This window comes from Aedes aegypti, chromosome 2 (genome assembly GCF_002204515.2).
Source record: "Aedes aegypti strain LVP_AGWG chromosome 2, AaegL5.0 Primary Assembly, whole genome shotgun sequence".
NCBI classification, from domain to species: domain Eukaryota; kingdom Metazoa; phylum Arthropoda; class Insecta; order Diptera; family Culicidae; genus Aedes; species Aedes aegypti.
In genome coordinates, this window is record NC_035108.1 from 321,516,821 (window position 1) to 321,535,301 (window position 18,481).

Genomic DNA, 18,481 nt, shown 5'->3' on the forward strand with positions numbered 1-18,481 from the left:
AGTAGCAAACCAGCCGTTACGGAACAAAAAACCAGAGCAACTGCGATTCAAGAGACCATTGAGGTAGCCATGAAAACAGTAGAATGCTAACACAGACAAACAGACGTAACACTCTAATTATTTTCATCGTACAGCATAATAGCACCCAATTCTAATATGTGGTAGTAGGCCGACGGGCCACACGTAGCGCTTGCGTCGCTTTCGTTCGAGTTTGACGTTTGCTCACTACCGCCACCATGTTCGCAGTTGGCCAAGTTAAGTATTTTAGCATTGGGCGTAAATCTTCACGTGACTATATTTTAAATTGATAATTATTCCAGCTGTTACGTCTGTTTGTCTGTGATGCTAATGTCGCTACTGTTCGTGTTACCAACATCTAGTTTGCCACGCGCTGACAGCTTGAGTACCGGTCCTCAAAGTGTCAAATAAATTTTAAAATCATCCACTACAACATGGCATCGAACAAACCATGAAAAGATATATTTAAAGGTGATAATAAACTAATTAAGTTTTGTGAGAACAGCGCCATTAGCGTTCTACTACTAATATTTCTATTATGAAAACCAACTATTACCACAGACAAACAGACGTAACAGTTAGAACAAATTTCTTCAAAATCCATTGCCCAGTTTACACCATCATTATCTGGTGAGCATGTTGCACGATAAAGTGTTTCGTGCAACAAGACCAGCAGGTGGCGGTAGTGTGAAACGTCAAACGCGAAGAAAAACGATGCGCGCGCCTCTGGTTGTGAGATTTGTAACATAGCGAATTTAAAATGATCTATAAATGAGTGGTCGATGAAAATTCTGGCAGTGTTACGTCTGTTTGTCTGTGCTATTACTATGGTTAATCAACTTGATATCGAGGTACGCATTATCGATTAAAGGAGATTTGACTGTAATAAGAAGAAGACATTGATTCTGAAAGTTTAAACTTAGGGTGGACCCAAAATTCACACTTTATTCTTTATCAAGTTTCTTATAGTGAGCCACCTTCACACTGATCGAATTCAAAATCTCCTTGGCCGTCATGCGTTGATCGTCCTGGCAAACCTTCAAAATACGCCCACATTCCTGTATGAAGTAGCCCAGTTCTTTCTCGTCCACCGCTCTCCGATTGTTCCCTTCCAAGGCCGGCGATAGGCACTTATTGGTGAGCTGCGTGATCTGCGCTTTCTCCGAGCTGAAGGCCTCATCCAGATCAAACAGCTCTAACGGAGGCGCCGACAGATCGCTGAATATCGGTTGAAAAACCTGAAAAGTAACGGACCGATTAACCTTCGCTCCTACCATCCTAGCAATATTTAAGCACAGACAAACAGACGTAACATTAGACGTAATTTCATTAAAATCCATCGCCCACTTTTCCCCATTATCATCTGGTGAGGATGTTGCAAGATATACTGTTTTGTGCAACAAGAACTGTAGATGGCGGTAGTCCGAAACGTCAAACATTAAGAAAAACAATGCGTCTCTGTAAGTTTTGGAACAGACTGAATATCAAATGATCGTTAAATGAATGGTCGATGGAAATTTCGTCAGTTGTACGTCTGCTTGTCTGTGATTCAAGCTTCTAACCGCAAGCTGCAGCGGCGGTAATGGGATCTCGAACTGCGGCTTGATGATCTTGAGCGGTTCATATTGCACGTCCAACTTTTCATAGGTATTGATAACATCGCGCAGCAAATCGTTGTTGATCGAATGCAGGCCCATATCGAATAGCTTCTTGAAGTCGGCCGGGATGTCGTAGTCGAGCGAATCCATCAGGCAGATCTTCGGCTGCTCGGCCAGATAGATCGTATCGGGGATGATTGCGTAGTCATTAATCTGCGGATGGGACGATCGTGAGTAAGTTATTATGTCGTGATTGGCTGTCCTACAAGGGGTACCTCCAGATCATTGAAATCCGATGATTTGAATTTGAAATTGTCTTCGAGGATCAAGCCGAAGATGCTGTCCCATATGGCCGTGTTGATTTCGTTGGTTATGTACTTATCTTGAAACATATGGCCGGATCCGATGGCTATTAGTTTGCCATTAGCCTCGTTTTGATAATATCCTGCGAGTGGACGATTGAAAGGATACACGACAGGCCCTGTAGTCAGCAGGACATTGGATGGTTGAATGATGTTCATAGTTGCTCCAAAAGGATAAACAAATTCTACTTTGTATTTGTTGTCCATAAAATCAAATGCAGTCAGGATACTTTTACTAAATTCTAGAAGAGAGTTGTTCATGGTATCACTGGCGATACCTCCGCTGATCAAGGCCTCTTTTGGATGAAAATATTTGTAGTACTGAGGTCGAACAACCGCATCTGAAAAAGAACACTCAAATTTCACGAATAATTTGAAGTAGTTTATACCAATACTAACCGCTGTTGATTGTCATTCCATAGTCTTCAAGGAGAAAATTCACATTTGTATTAAAATTAATTTCGCCACCTTCACCTAGTAGAAGCAAAAGTCGTCCACCTTCTGAGATATAGTCCTATAATAAAATTAGAATAGCTTCAATGGCTTTCACCTGCTGACGGAAATTTTTGAAATATCTAGAGCAATGTTTCCCAAACTTTTTGGACTTTCGCCCCCTTGAGACCAACATTTTTTGGAATCGCCCCCATGATGTGAAATTTAAATGGTTGCATTAAGCGATAAACTAACGTTGAAGTTTTAATCAATATCTCTTCGTAAGTATAACAAAAATTTGACAAACTTAAAGGGTGTAGTAGTCAATCATGATGCTCCAATTAAAATACCTCAAAAAGAACGTTTTCTGTTTGTATATCCATGAAAAGTCATGCAATATCTATCATATGAATGATTTATTTTGTTTTAACAAACCTATTATCCTGCAAATGTGTGCAATCACCGAAACAGTTTTTTACTTCTTCGATTTTAATGTAAGTAGTTGAAATTAATTTACGAAATATAAGGTAATACAGTTTTGGCTGTTCTGGAAACATACCAATCGACATACAAAATGTAAAAAATATATAATAAACCCAGACTAGTTTAAAACTCTTCATTCACTGAACTAAAAAGTTATAAAAATGTTTTATTTTTATTCAGTGCAATTTAGATTTTTTTTTTCAAAGCCCTTGTTGCATGCAATAGGGTCCTAAAGCCCTGTCCCAATTTTAGTGCCAAACGCTTAATTTTAGGCCAATAACACATGTTTACTTAATTTTCTAATGTTTTCCGTTGGTTTGAGTCCAAAAAACATTTTTTTTAGATTTTGTCACACTCCTTGGCTTAAACTCAAATTTTGGGTGTATTTTGTTTTCCGTGTCCCTTCCGAAATGTCAGATAGGAACAACCCCAGTGGTAAAACTAAAACCCCTGTGGTGTTTTTGTCGACTAAGCGAACGTCAAACATGATCTTAAGTGTCAAGGTTCATTTATGGACCCAATTTTTAAATTAAAGTTTAAACATGATATAGCCGTTATTTCAGCGGGAAATTTTGCTAAAGTAGTTGCAGTAAAATGCTGTTTCGTGTTATTGAATAAAAACAAGATTTCATTAAAAATTTTAGGACCCAATTTGATGTAACTCAGCCCTATTTTTAAGTTAAGTGATTAAGGCCAAGTAGCCCATCATTCGTTTTGGCAACAATGATGACTTTTCAGCTTGCATTTCAAAGTGATAAAACTCAGTCTTGATAGTTTATATTGACTTGAAAAAGTATCACTGTACGTGCTTACATGCATAAGGTATGCTGATACTTTTTCAGCTGTGTCAGTGCAAAACCAACTGATTTTCTTTGATTCGAAATCGTGAAATGAATTAGCAACAATCATCAACGACGCGTACAAATTTCAATGACGGCCTACTTCGGCTTAAAAACGCGCACGTTCAGAGGTACATATAAGTACAGATGAAATAGTTTAACTGCCGTTCTACGCATATTTGTCCCACGGTCAATAAGGTTTATATAAAACATGGGACAAGTAAACGTAGAAGGGCAGGTTAGGTGTCAAATCAATTATTCTTCAGATGTATATGTTTCCATTAAATGAGTGTCTCTTACAAACGTTGAGTATATTTTTGTTTCTGAATTGTTCCCATTATTTTCGCCCCCTACCGCTTTATCGCCCACCAGATTCAGTTTTACAAATTTTCGCCCCATCGATTTTTTGTTGGACCCGTTAGCAAAAGCTAGCGGTGATAATCCATTTTGGAAACCGTCTTTGAAAAAAAAAACCTCTTGGATGGACACTTATATGTATATATACTCATTGAATATGATTGCAACCACAAACAAAAGGAGGGTTGAATCTATTAATTCACAACTTCCTCTACAAAAAAATGAGTTTTAAAACTGTCACTAAACGTGGCGAAAATGGAAGAAATGACGTTTCTCTGGAATGCGCACTTCTTTCCAAGGATGAAATGGTTAATGATGATAACTGCATCGAAATTGATCAAGTAATTAGGTCGATGCTTTAGATAAATTTTCCGAACTCTTTGATTCAAGTGTGGTCAGTTGTTCTGAAATTGGAGGGTTTAGACAGAAGATCAAGAACTCCATTAAGGTAACCAAAGTTTCTATCCAAATCGCAAAGAAAGGAGACTGTCCGTTTTGACAGAAAATCTTGAACATCGCGATCTCCCGAAGAATTCTTGGAGATCCCTTGATAAAATCCACGGAGGAGTTATGGAGAAATTGCTGTAGAGATATCCCGGAGAAATTCCTGGAGGAAAACTCCGGAAGAATTCGTGGAGTTAATCCCCGGAGGGATTGCTAGATGAAATCTCCAGAGGAATACCTGATGGAAATCTCCGAAAGAATTTCTGAAGGAATACCCAGAAGGAATTCCTCGGGAAAATCCCCAAAGAAATTCCTGGAGGAAATCTCTACAATAATGTTTAGAGCAAATCCCCAGAGGGATTCCCGGAGGAATTTCTGCAGTAAATCCCCAGAGGTATTCTTGAGGGAAATCCACGAAGGAATTTCTGGTAAAAATCCTAAAAGGATTTTCAGGACGGTATTCCCGGAGGCATTTATGGACGAAATCTACGTAGAAATTTCTGATGTAAATATCCCCGGAGGAAATTCAAACATGAATTCCTGGTGGAAATCCATGGAGGAATTTCTGGTGGAAATCCATGAATTCCTGGTGGAAATCCTGTAAGATACATCGGAAGATCTTTGGCAGAATGCCTGGAAGAGCTCCTGTGGACGAATTTATTGAGAAATACCTAAAGGCGGCATTCATTTATTACGTAACACTAAAATTGGAAATTTTTGACCCCCTCCCCCCCTCCGTAACGCTTTTTGTATGAAAATTTTCGAATTTCTGTATGAGCCGTAACTCTTGAGCCTACTCCCCCCCTCCCCCTAGAGCGTTACGTAATTTGTGGATGCCGCCAAAGGATTCCTGAGATAAATAATGAATCGCCTGATGGTCGCCTTGTTTCTTAAATAATTCTTAACTTTTGTACCTTCACTTATGAAGTGGAGATCAAGTTTTCCATAGGAAAAAATATTGTTTACAAAAGCAGCGATTGTCCTGTTTTCACTTGCCTCAAATGAGCAGGAACCAGAGACAGTGGTTGTTTCAGGGAGAAAAATCCGAACTGGTAAACAAACATGTATTTTTCAAGGTATACTTCCATTCATTCTTCCTAGGACTCTCCAGAAATTACATCAGAAATTTCTCCGTGAATAACTATGAAATTTCTTCAAAACATTCATACAGGCATTATTCCAGGGTTACTTTAGACATGCTTCCAGCAATACTTTCAGAGTGTCTTCCTTAAATTACTTAAGAAATGTCTCAAGAGATAGCTCCGGTTTTTTCTTCACATTATTTCTTCAGAAGTCTTACAGAAATTACTCCAGAGTTCAAGCCAGAAATTCTTTCAGAGATTGATCGAGTGATTTTTTTAAGGTTGTTTGTGAATGTAGTAACCGATCCCAGCCGAATCTTTTGCGAACGATGGACAGTACATCCATTCGCCAAGAAAATCGATCACAGAATACCCAGTTTCTTCAACCGGCCAGCCTCAACTTCAACCGCTGACGAAGACGCGAAGAAATCATACAAATACATTGACATAACGGTGGTTATGCACATTCCATCTCATTTTCTTCTACACACGGCAAACACGAGTATGCGTGTGAAAGTAACAAGCTCTTACATCTACACGACTAGCTTGCCTCTAGCCAAAAAGTGAAAGCTCGTTGTAACCGAAGCTTAACGGCGAGACATTCTAGCAATAATACACTCTCAAATAAATTCATACACAAAATGTTTCAATTAAATCATAAATAATTTTCCACATGCATCATTATCACTACATTCTCCCTTTTCTCTACTCTAACTTTTAAAACCTGCTCAAAAACATATGAAAATTTTCAAATCAAAGTAAAGTGTTATGCAGTGCATAAAAAAACACATTCAATTCAACTTCAATCTAAATTTGATTCAAATCCTATTTACATCTAATCCAAATCCAACCAAAATCAAATACAAATTGAATCCAACCAAAATATTATACTAGATCAAATTTAATCCAAATTAAAAATCAATCCAAAATCTTATTCAAATTCTATCAAATCTACATCCAATCCAATTGAAATAAAATTTAAATCCTTTTGCAATCAAAATATAATCCAAACCCAATCCATTCAAAATTCAAATGCAATCAAAAGCCAAAACAAATCTTATTAAAATCCAATTATAATCCTGTGCAAATCCAAAACTAATACAATTCATATCCAAATCAAATTAATTCCGAATCCAATCCAAATCTAATCCGAATGCAATTCAATCTAAATACAATCCGAATTCAACTGCAATCCAAATCTTGTCCAAATTCAATCACCATTGAAATCCAATCAAAATATAATCAAAACCCAATTCAACTTCTATGCAAAACTTAATTCAAAACTAATCCAATCCATATCCAAATCAAATTCATTCAAATTTAATCCAAATCCGAATTGAATCCCATACTTTTCAAATCCTACCCAAACCAATTCCGAATCGAATCCAAGTCGAATCTAAACTGAATTCAAATACCATCAAAATTGAATTCAATTCCAATTTAGATACAAGTACAATATAAAACCAATCCAAAACTAATACAATCCATATCCAAACCAAATACATTCAAATCCAATCCAAATCGAATCTGAGTTCAATATAATGTCGATACAATTCAAAACCAATCCAAATCCATTCCGAATAGAAATCAAGTAGAATCCAAACTCAATTCAAATACAATCAAAATTAAATGCAATCCAATTTTATTACAAGTTTAATATAAATCCATATCTAAACCAAATTCATTCAAATCCGAGTCAAACATGAACTAAGTACAATTCAAATCCAAATCCATTCCGAATTAAATCCAAGTAGAATCAAAACTCAATTAAAATACAATAAAACAAAATGAATTCAATCCACTTTAGATACATGATAATCCAATCCAAATTCTAATCATCATCCAAATACGATCAAAATATAATCCAAATTCAATCCATATCCAATTTGAAATAAATCCATTCTAGCAATTTTCCCAATTCAATCCGAAACCAATCTAATACAAATCCAATACATATCCAATTTGAAATCAATCCAATCCGGCATTTTTTCCAATTTATTTCAAAACATATCCACATTAAAGCCAAATTCATTTTTTTTGTTTTGTTTTTCGGACCATTCTCAGCCTACCCACCATTCGGATGAGCCTACTGGAATTCCTTTTTTTTTTATTGATTTTTAATCTCGGACCATTCACAGCCTACTCACCAACTGATGAGCCTACTGGAACTCCGTTTCACATCGTCTTTTTTTTTTATTATTCAATCTAGGACCATTCACAGTCTACTCATCATCCGATGAGCCTACTGGAACTCCATTTATTTTGCTTTCACATCAGTTTTCCTTTTTTTTCAATTTCGGATCATTCTCAGCCTACTCACTACCTCAAAGCCATAGTGTGCCTACTGGAATTCCGATTTGCTTTATCACAACACTTAATTTTTCTGATATTTTTCTGCGCCTCTCTATTTCCTTACACGACAAAATACTTACGCTTAAAAAAAAGATCTCACGTTACGAATATAATGTCCGAGCACTACCGACTGCGCCATTGTAGTAACCGATCCCAGCCGAATCTTTTGCGAACGATGGACAGTACATCCATTCGCCAAGAAAATCGATCACAGAATACCCAGTTTCTTCAACCGGCCAGCCTCAACTTCAACCGCTGACGAAGACGCGAAGAAATCATACAAATACATTGACATAACGGTGGTTATGCACATTCCATCTCATTTTCTTACACGGCAAACACGAGTATGCGTGTGAAAGTAACAAGCTCTTACATCTACACGACTAGCTTGCCTCTAGCCAAAAAGTGAAAGCTCGTTGTAACCGAAGCTTAACGGCGAGACATTCTAGCAATAATACACTCTCAAATAAATTCATACACAAAATGTTTCAATTAAATCATAAATAATTTTCCACATGCATCATTATCACTACAGTGAATTGCTCCGATATTTCGTGCTAAAAAGTATTTCCTTATGGATTTTTGATAGAGCTCCGAAGGAACTTGCCAGGAATTACTGGTTGAAATCCAGAGCAATCGATGGAGGAACTTCAAAGGAATTTCTAGAAGAACTTTGAAAGAAATCCCGGTGGAAATCCGGAGGACGTTCCGAGAAAATTTCTGGATGAAATCTAGAGGAATTTGCCGGAAGTGGAGAAGAAGTAATCTGGAAGTAATTAAAAAAAATCCTGGAGGAGCTCCGGAGGAATTACACATGGATTCCCGGAGGAATTTAGAGAAATCCCCGGAGGGAATTTTTCAATGTAACTCCTGATGGAATCCTGAAGGAGCTCCGAGGAATTACCAAAGGAGTTCTGAAGAATTCCTAGAGGAATTCCGAAAAAAAAACAGGTGGGTATCCGATGGAGTTCCCGGTGGAGTTCAAAAATAATTCCCGGAGAAACTCCGTAGAAATTCCATGGAGGACTCCAAGTTTTTGAAGAATCTCCGAAAGAATTCCTGCAGGGGGTTCCACGTTTGCGTTTTGCTCGAGAGTGATCTGCGATAGCTCCAGCAATTGAAATCGTTTCGCGTGACTCGTTTTTTTTATTGCCTGTGTGTGTTAAGAGTGTTGATTCTAAAATTGAATGTTCGTGGATGCTCGGTTCGAGATGGATTATGAACTGCGGTTTTTGTCAATTTTTCGTGCGGTGCGTGCATTTTGATGGGCAGTGCTGAGTTACAGGTCACGCTACACGGGAAAAAAATCTGTGGTAAAAATAACTATTTTAGCTGACTACGCCCATTATTAAAACTACCATGGAAATTTAGACCAATTTACTATTTTTACGGTACACCCCACCGCATCACTGATTCATTTCACAGAAATAATTTACAACAATCTGATTCCAACTACAGACATGGTCAATCAAGCGCATTTCTGGTCTGCTGAAAATTGCCGGTGCGAGCGCTTAAGTTAACCCCCTAAAATGGTAGTTTTACCGTACATTTTTTTTGCGTGTATTGTTCATTATTAGAGGATTTTCGAAAAAGGAATTTGGTGAGTTTGTTCTGATTAGCAGCGCATGATCACAATGCGTAAATATTAACCATTTGTCGGCCAGAACGTTTACCGAACGTATCATATGGCACTACCCTTTCCATCAACATTCCACAACATCCCGTAACACCTATGAGAGGTCGTAGAGTTCTCTGCATCTTTCTTAAGTAGGTGTTCGATCAATCATCCTTTCCCATTCCCCAGCTTTCGCAAGGACGTGGCCAGGACAGCTCTCGATTATTGGAGGATGCGTCAATCTTGTATAAGAGTAAAAGGTTAGTCCCAAATTTCCGACTTTGGTAACGGACGGGAAGGAGGCAACCCTCATACAATGGTCTAGGACTGCAGTCCTATACCACCTACGAATTTGTGCGAAATGCTCAATGCTAATGCTAACCTCCAAAAGAATTCCTGCAGGGAGTCCGAAGGAATTGCTGGAGGAATCGCTGAATAATTTGTACAGAGACTCCGGAGAAATTCCTGATAGAACTATGTAGAAAGGCCCGGAGAAACTCTAGAGAAAATCGTGCAGAAGCTCCGAGGAATTTCAGAAGGAAATCCGAAGAATTTCTGGAGGAACTCTGAAAGAATTCCTGGAGAATCCATGAAGCAAATCCGAAGGAATTCCCGTCAGAATTAGAATTTCCGGAGGAACTCTGAAGGAATTCCCGGTGAAGATTCGAAGAAATTTTCAGCAAAAGTTCTGAAAGAATTCCAAAAGGAACTTTGGAGGAATTTATAGAGAACACCTAAAGAAATTCCTGGAGAAACTCCGAAGCTACTTCTAGTGGAGGGAAATCTCGGGAGAAACTCTGAAGGAAATCCGTGGAGGAATTCTTGTGAAAAATTTCCGGAGGAATTTCTGAAGGAAATTCCTGAACCAAATCCAAGAAATTCCTTGTGCAAACCTCAAGAGATGTTCCTGGGAGAAACCTCCGAAGGAATTCCTGGAGTAAATCCCCGGAAGAATTTCTAGAAAAAACTTCAGGAACAACTTCTGGAAGATTGCCTAGACGAAATCCCCGGAGGAGTTTCTGTGGAAAATCTACGGAGGAATTCCTGGTGAACATCCAATAAGGATTTTATGGAGGAAATCCCCGCAGGAATTTCTGGACGAAATCCACGGGGAAATTTCTGATGGAAATCCCGTAGGGTTTGCTGGAGGAAATTCCTGGATGAAATCCTCGGAGGAATTCCTGCAGCAAATCACCGGATGAATTCCTGCAACAATCCTGGAAGAAATCCTGTAAGACACATCGGTGGGACCTCGGTAGAATTCTTGGATCAGCTCCTGGAGATTTTTGTATGAGGACTTCGTTGAGGTAATTCCTCCAGGGATTTGTTTAGGAATTAATTCATCCAGTAATTTTTCCAGTGATGTTTCAGAAATACCTCCACTGATTCATTCCTAAATCGTTGCTGGGATTTATTCAGTGAGTTTTGCAAGACATTTTCCGAATATAGATGCATGAATTCTGGTCTTTTAAGAAAAACTTGTATGGGTTTTGGAAATTCACTAAAGAATCCTTATTGTTTCTAAGTGGAACAAATTTTTCAGTGTTTCCCGCCAATATCTCCAATGTATGCTTCATGAACTCTTTCGAGATTCCAACAGGAATTTCTCCAATGCTCATTAACAAATTCCTTCAGGGATTCTTCGATGAATTCTTTAGAAATTTCATCTAGAAAATTCCTCCTTAAATTCTCCACTTATTCATTCTGCATGAGCCCCTTCAGTACAATGTATATAAATTTTCCTAAATCTTCTCTCCCTCTTTAGAGTGTGACGTAGTTTATAGATGACCCCTAGAGAAAATTTAGAGAACATCTATAAAGAATTTTAGGGGATTCTAGATGTGTTTCTAATGGTATTTTTGGAGGAACTACTGAAGTAATTCTGGAGTAAACCTTGAGATATTTTTGGAGGAAGTCAGAGTAGAATCCCTTGGAAGAGTTCCTGAAGACGCCATGGAAGAAAATTCTTAAAAGTCCTTGGAGGAACAACGAGTACAATTTCAAGATAAATACCTGAAAAAAAAACTCCAGAAGCCAGAAAGGTTACATCGGGTTAAGGGGGCATACGTCATTGATTTTGCAATTTTCAAAAGCAGTCTTTTCGTTCAAAATCAAGAAAATGTACATGCAAATGTGTTCACTGTATTCTACTCCTTAACCGAAATACAGTGAACACATTTTCATAGAATATTTTTTAGTTTTGAATAGAAAAAACTGCATTTGAAGTTTCGATGATGACGATGATTACGATGACGGAGCGTTGAGCGTTAAATTCCTGATGGATTTTTTTTATTAGTCTCTGGAGAAATTACTGAATCTCATCAAATATTGCATGTAGCAAATTTTACTCTTTCCAACAAATATGAAGGTAATTCTACTGCTCTTGCACATCTAGATATAGGTAAAGTATTCGACAGTTTTTGTCATGAAGGCTTGGTTGTAAAATAAAAAAAAACTTTAAATTTCCAATATACATTGTTAGAATAACTCAACGTTATCTGTCAAATCGTACACTTCGAAGTAATTGTCAGAACTCTATGTCTGACAAACTTCCTTTAAGAGCTGGTGTTCTTCGAAGCAGCATTTTGGGACCAATATTATGCAATATTTTCACATCTGTCTTACCTAAGTTAGCTGAGGGATGTCAAAAAATCAGTCTTTGTTAGCGAATGAAACAGGTGCTATGCTAAAGGACGACAACAGTGTGTCATCTGTAGCAGATTACAAACAAGTTTGGATATTTTTTCTTCACACTGGCAAATTGGAAGATTTCTCCTAATGCTTCTAAAACTCAACTAATAATATTCCCACATAAACCAAACGCTTTTTATTTGAAACCTTCAAGTAGACATGTTGTCACGATGAGAGAGGATCTACTAAATTGGCCAAATGAAATAATATCTAAAGCCTTACCTTAAGATATTGAAACTCCGTCTCAGTGAATTTTTCCTGTGGACCAGCTAACACAAATACCGAAGCTCCTTTCAAGATCTCCGGTGTGATATCATTTTTATTGCTAAAATATACAGGTCAAGAATTGATGTTAGTAACGGTAAGCAAATTTAGTTAAAAAGACGTTTTGAAAGAAAAAAATGTTCACCTTTCAACCCTGTAGCTAACTTTCAACTTCCGATGCAGTGTTTTATAATTGTCCGGTAGCTTGAAGAGCTCATTTTTCGACACGTTGAAAACCACATTTACGTTATTCATGTCTTCAACCGCGGAGGTGGCCCTTTTCACCATTCAAATAGCGACGAATTTGCTTTTGGTCCTCCACCGCCGCCCAAAATCCGCCAAGGTGCGTAATGACCGATACCGAGAAATTGAGTTGTTAATCGCTTAACATTCCGGGAACCGAAACCTTACACCGACGAGTGTTCCTGCCTAGCATGGGACACGCGAGCGGCAAATAGGGGCCACGCGTGAATGAAACTCTAGAATTTGGCGCCTGATTGAGGCTGCAAATTAGAGCAACTTTTGATAAATTCTGTGACTTTACAAATTCACGTTGTTCTCGGACAATCAAAGTAGGCCAGAGGACTCACGAGGACTCACGAAATAATCTGAAGTGGACAAAACAAAGCAACCCAAAGGGGATAGTTTTTTTTGTGTTGCTTGGATCGGTTACTATGGTTGCACGTGTGACACGACATGCGCTCTGAAACTCTGCTTCTGATGGCGCCTTCTAATACTCCAACAAGTTCAACCGTCACACATGACAATCCTAAAGATGCATTAAAAAACATGATGCTAAAATGCTTACTGGAATTTCTGGTAATCTTATCCCAGACCTGATTTTTTTCGGGACGATGCCGTACGTTATTGCTTATCGTTCGTCGGATGGAGAACATCGACAACCAGATGGTAAAAATTCCCCCCGATTGTCAATGCAAGGTTTAAGTTTAGATTTTTTATTTTTAAGCATTAAGTTTGAAATGGATACTGATGGATGCGTTAGGTGCACCATTTGCTCGTAAATTATCGAAAATATATTTTCAACAGATCATCAAAGATGACGCATGCATTCCTAACTACCAATTCATAGACACAAATAAGCATGCATGTTTAATTATTGTTTAATAATGGTAATGACAGCTGAATAAAACATTTGCTAGAAGCTGAAGTTATAATTTGTCGAAGAAAGTAATTTAATTTTATAATTAATTATTTTTAATATTCTATAAACAAATAAATTGAAATAATTATTAAAATATAACTATACAAAAAGATTCGTCGTTGTTGTTGTTTGATTAACGGAATTTTATTCTTTAAATCATGTTTCAACCCATACTTTAACCCGAAGGTCATTCGTCTGTTCGCGTGATCTTACTCTGTTTGCTGCCTCACATCCATTTATTACGTAACGCTTAAGTTGGTAATTTTCGACTCTCCTCCCTCTCCGTAGCGCTTTTTGTATAAAAGCTTTTTTTTTTTAAATTTGTATGAGTCGTAACGCTTAAGCCTACCCCCTCTCTCCTTCGAGTGTTACGTTATTTGTGGACGACGCTTTTAATTAATAATAACGCCTGAAAACAAATTTACTCTTTGCCATAATTGCCAAAAACTTTCTCATTATGCTATAAAAAAGGCTGTCAGAACTCAAGATAGATCAGTACTGAACAGTAACGAAGTAGGGCGTTTATGCATTTTTTGATCAGCATTTACCGTGTTGGTTAGAAATTGTCGAATAGAAGCTCAAACATGATCAATATTCAGCTAGAGGTTTATATTTTACCCTGAAAGGTTTATTAATCAATTGAAGGATGGTGCTTGTTCAGGAATTCCTTCAGAAACTATTGACTGTTTAACGTTAAACTTGCGACGATCGACGCGCCACCATATTTCATATAACGGAGGTTATTAGAACTAACTTGGAGGTGATGTTTTGGAGGTTATTTGGCAATTTGGAGGTTAAAATCACCTCCAAACACTAGCGATTTTGCGGTGGGATGTTGACGTTTGATCACGAATACCAGATTTTTCTCTATGAGAAGACTTTTTTAATAATTAATGATTTAAAAAGTCCTCTTAAATTAAAACTCATAATTGTAAATACAGCACCCAAAAGAAATAAAAAAATCGTTTTTTTTTTTTCCACCTTGGTTGTGCTTATCTAAGATCGAAATATAATTTACACATAAATTGCATATCCATAAACAAGTGTCAAACGCCATTCGAAACGAAATATTTCATTCGCATCTCTCCGTACGTGTATCGTACGCGAGGTCCTTCACGCTAATATTAAAGTACCCTCTAAATGAGTTCCATGTACCCATTTTTTTAATCAGTATGGAAATGTCAGAAGAAGGGTATTTTTCAATGACATGAAAAAGGGTATATAAGCCCCATTTTAAAGTATCATCTCTCGTAAAAATAATGAGTAATTAGTGCACATGCTAGTTTGGTGCCATCATAACCTCCATTGTTTGTGTTTTCCCTCGCTGCTATCCGGTATTAATGATAAGTTGATTTTCAATGTAAAAATCTCCGAGTAAATAGTTTAATATATATAATATTAGTACTGCCTCTAAAATATAACGTAAAAAACTAACCATCGACACATACAGACACGTAAGTAATGCCGGTATTTTCTTTTGGAATGACGATCTTCACAATTCGGTTCTTTGTTTCAGACATTTTAACATCCCTTTGGAAGCGTGTAGTAACCCTATAGAATATTCTTATTGTCCGCTATAGCGGACACGGACACGGACGGCTGTGTACCCGTGGAATAAGTGGGTTGGGCCGGCTCCAAGGAGAATGATTTGGCGCAGACAAAGTAAACCAGCATCTTCAATAGCATGGCCCAGTGTGTTTGTGAACTTCCAGGAAGAGAAACGTATCGTATAATTTGTATATGAATGATAAATATATTACATTGTGTTATAAGTTTTTAATAATGTTTTATACTTTTTCCTGGTCTTTTCCTTGAATCTTGAAAAAAGCTCAATCTGCGGCAGCATTCATAAAAAGTGAGGTTTTACTACCCATTTTTTGTTTTGAAAACCAAGAGTGAAAAATACCCATTATTTGAAGTTCGAAGAGGATACTCATTAATGGGTAAAGCGACTTTACTCTTTTAATGAGTTAAACCACTTTTCTCGAAAATGGGTACATGGAACTCATTTGAAGGGTACTTTAATGTTAGCGTGTTGGGGTTCTGCACCCAGGGCAGATGGTTGACTACCTTCCCCCCCTTCGGCCTCACCACAGTCGACTCAATGCACCCTGTTATGCTCTCACTGATTCCCGCACACGAGAAAGACAAACGGCACTGTTGAAATGATGCACCATCGTGCAAAAGTTTGGGGTCACCCTTTAAGGCGAAGTAGGCCGTCATTGAAATTTGTACGCGTCGTTGATGATTGTTGCTAATTCATCTCACGATTTCGAATCAAAGAAAATCAGTTGGTTTTGCACTGACACAGCTGTAAAAGTGTCAGCATACTTTATGCATGTAAGCAAATTCAGTGATACTTTTTCAAATCTATATAAACTATCAATACTGAGTTTTATCACTTTGAAATGCAAGCTGAAAAGTCATTATTGTTGCCAAAACGAATGACGGGCTACTTAGCCTTAAAAAATATACGAAAGTGTTTTGATTAGGGCTGTGCACAATGACGATTTATCGGTATCGGCGATATTTCAATGTTTCAATATCGGTATCGGCGATATATCGGATTTGACATTATCGGTATCGAACCGATATCCGATATTTTTAAATGATGGGATTTTTAAACAACATCGACTATTTTGGGCTCATTTGACACCAACTGTTGCATTGTGGAATCAATTATCTGAGTTTTGAAGTTATGGTATGTTATGTTCAGCGGATATCTGAAATTCCGTTTGACTAGTTTTAACAAAATCAATGAATGTTGTCCTGATTATCGGACAGACAATAATTTTATCGATATCGGAAAATATCGTGTCGAGAGATATCGGCAGTGTTGATAGACTCGCACTCAAAATCTCAGTCAATACGCTCTCTCGTGAGAGCAAACTCATTAGAGACCTGCTTCGCAAATCTCACGCTTGAGATTTTGACGCAAAATCAACTCAATCAACTCAAACCGTAAAAAATTATTCAGTCGCAAAACCCGGCAAAGACTCGTAAAAACCAAATGTTGTTGTTAACGTTAGAAAGGATTAACATAATTTTACTGGACTAACAAGAAATTATTGCCGTGTGTGAGTAAACTGTGAAAATACTAGACAATGAGTTAAAAAGGTGAGCCAACTCATCCATGATTTTTTGACTGCTGAGTTGCATGATTGACAACTCACGCATGAAAAATCTCAAGCGTGAGTTGTGAGAAATTGAGTTTTTCACAACACTGGATATCGGATATCGTATCGATAAAATCAAGCCGATAATATCGATATTATCGATAATATCGATATTTGCACAGCCCTAGTTTTGATCATACCTCTGTGATTAACACGTCTAATAGTCCATTTTACGAGACGTTTCCGAACAGCTGATCGCTTATTTTATGAATGAAATTTTGACAGTACGCGGTGTCGTAACGGGTGAGAGTAACAGCAATATCATCAGTGTTGTCGTTTCGTAAAATAGACTATTGAAAGTTTTTAACCTTCGAGCTGTCACGCTGTTGCACTTTGTATAACAGTTGTGATTTATATGCTATGGTTTTGTAACAAAGATATCTATCGACACCAAACCAAAATGTATTCCTCAAGAATCATCTTAAGAACTATACTCAACAGTTTTTGCTCACAGTATGGCTCTTTATAATGTGGTAAAATCAACAAATGTACATAGAAGTCGCATAATAATGAACGCATTATATACGGTTTGAGTAGACCACAATTTGAAATCGATGTATCTCAAAATCCAGAAGGTTTCGAAACATGGGGTCTTCAGTATAGTTTTTCTGGAGATGAAGCGTTATCTGTTGGTATCTTATTTAAATTGAAATCAGACCGCTAGGTGGCACTAGTGGGCATGGAAATTTTAATTTTAGAAGGATGACATCTTCGGCAAAGTTGTTCAGTAAGTTAAGGACTATCATTGTTTGAGCTAGTCGATTCTAAATTTTGCCATCAGGCGGCGCTAGTGAACATGAATCTTTTATTTTGCGGATACTTCGGGATCATGACCTTTTAGAAAACTGGCATTTTCGACAAAGTTAATGCGTGGCTCATTGTTTTAGCTAATATCGAACTTCAAGGATTGAATAAAGAAAACTTTTGAGCTACTGAAAAACTTTGCCGAGTGGTCAAGATTCTGATGAGATCTGCAAAACAAATGTTTCATGCTCACTGGTGGCACAATTAAGATTGAACTAACTCGATCAATTATAGCCCTTGAGCTACCGAACAACTTTGCCGAAGACGACATCTTTCTAAGTAGTCAGGCTCCTGGGATATTCGTAAAACCAAGAGTGTTGTACAAAGTAAGGTAAAAAGGTGTAATACTGCCCTATCGCAGTAGCAAATGCATCACTTCTAAAGTTTTCTATGTCAATGTGTTGCTTACTTAGTTGGCCATGCTCTGCACGCAACTTTCTCTTTCTAAGTTGCTTCAAAAAAGTGTACACGATGTTTTTTTGTGAACGGTCCCAATGTTTACGTTTCAAAACAACCCGGGCAATATGCCCCTCCCATAGAAAAAAGGTCCACAGCGTTGTAGAAATGTTTCCAAGGAGAATTCCACCACCTGCTAATCTCAAAAGGGTCCATTAGCAGTCGTCTTCCGGTAAAAGTTTTTGAATTTAGTACAATAGTAAAGAATGGGCTTCATCCCCCCTGAGGCTTGCTTATCAAAAGCAAAATTTTAAACCAAAAACCTGATTTGCGATATTTTTAGAATTTCTATTGATTGTTTATACTTTTCAAAGAACTTATATGCGCAACATCATTTTTTCGCGAA

General features: G+C 37.6%; 1 protein-coding gene and 1 long non-coding RNA gene across 2 annotated transcripts; one reads left to right on the forward strand and one right to left on the reverse strand.

Annotated features, from left to right (window-relative positions):
- Window positions 1-937: 937 nt before the first annotated feature.
- On the reverse strand, window positions 938-13,172 carry LOC5577220 (intraflagellar transport protein 52 homolog). The gene is made up of 6 exons (XM_001656273.2): window positions 12,683-13,172; window positions 12,496-12,598; window positions 2,378-2,492; window positions 1,892-2,319; window positions 1,581-1,829; window positions 938-1,256 (listed from the first exon to the last, which is right to left on the reverse strand). The coding sequence occupies exons 1-6, from the start codon at window positions 12,823-12,825 to the stop codon at window positions 963-965; spliced, it is 1,332 nt and encodes a 443-aa protein (XP_001656323.1). The 5' UTR covers window positions 12,826-13,172; the 3' UTR covers window positions 938-962.
- A 1,665-nt stretch (window positions 13,173-14,837) lies between these two features.
- LOC110675772 lies at window positions 14,838-15,479 on the forward strand. Its single transcript, XR_002499785.1, has 2 exons — window positions 14,838-15,153; window positions 15,216-15,479. It is a non-coding gene; the product is annotated as an uncharacterized LOC110675772 (long non-coding RNA).
- Window positions 15,480-18,481: the final 3,002 nt, after the last annotated feature.

What these genes read in the sequence shown, in the direction of transcription:
- LOC5577220 (XM_001656273.2), bottom strand. Translation starts at nt 12,825, where the DNA reads ATGGTGAAAAGGGCCACCTCCGCGGTTGAAGACATGAATAACGTAAAT. An exon ending in GTTAGCTACAGGGTTGAAAG is followed by an intron (nt 12,599 to 12,682) that starts GTGAACATTTTT and finishes TGTATATTTTAG; the next exon opens with CAATAAAAATGATATCACAC. An exon ending in TACCGCCGCTGCAGCTTGCG is followed by an intron (nt 1,257 to 1,580) that starts GTTAGAAGCTTG and finishes GTTACTTTTCAG; the next exon opens with GTTTTTCAACCGATATTCAG.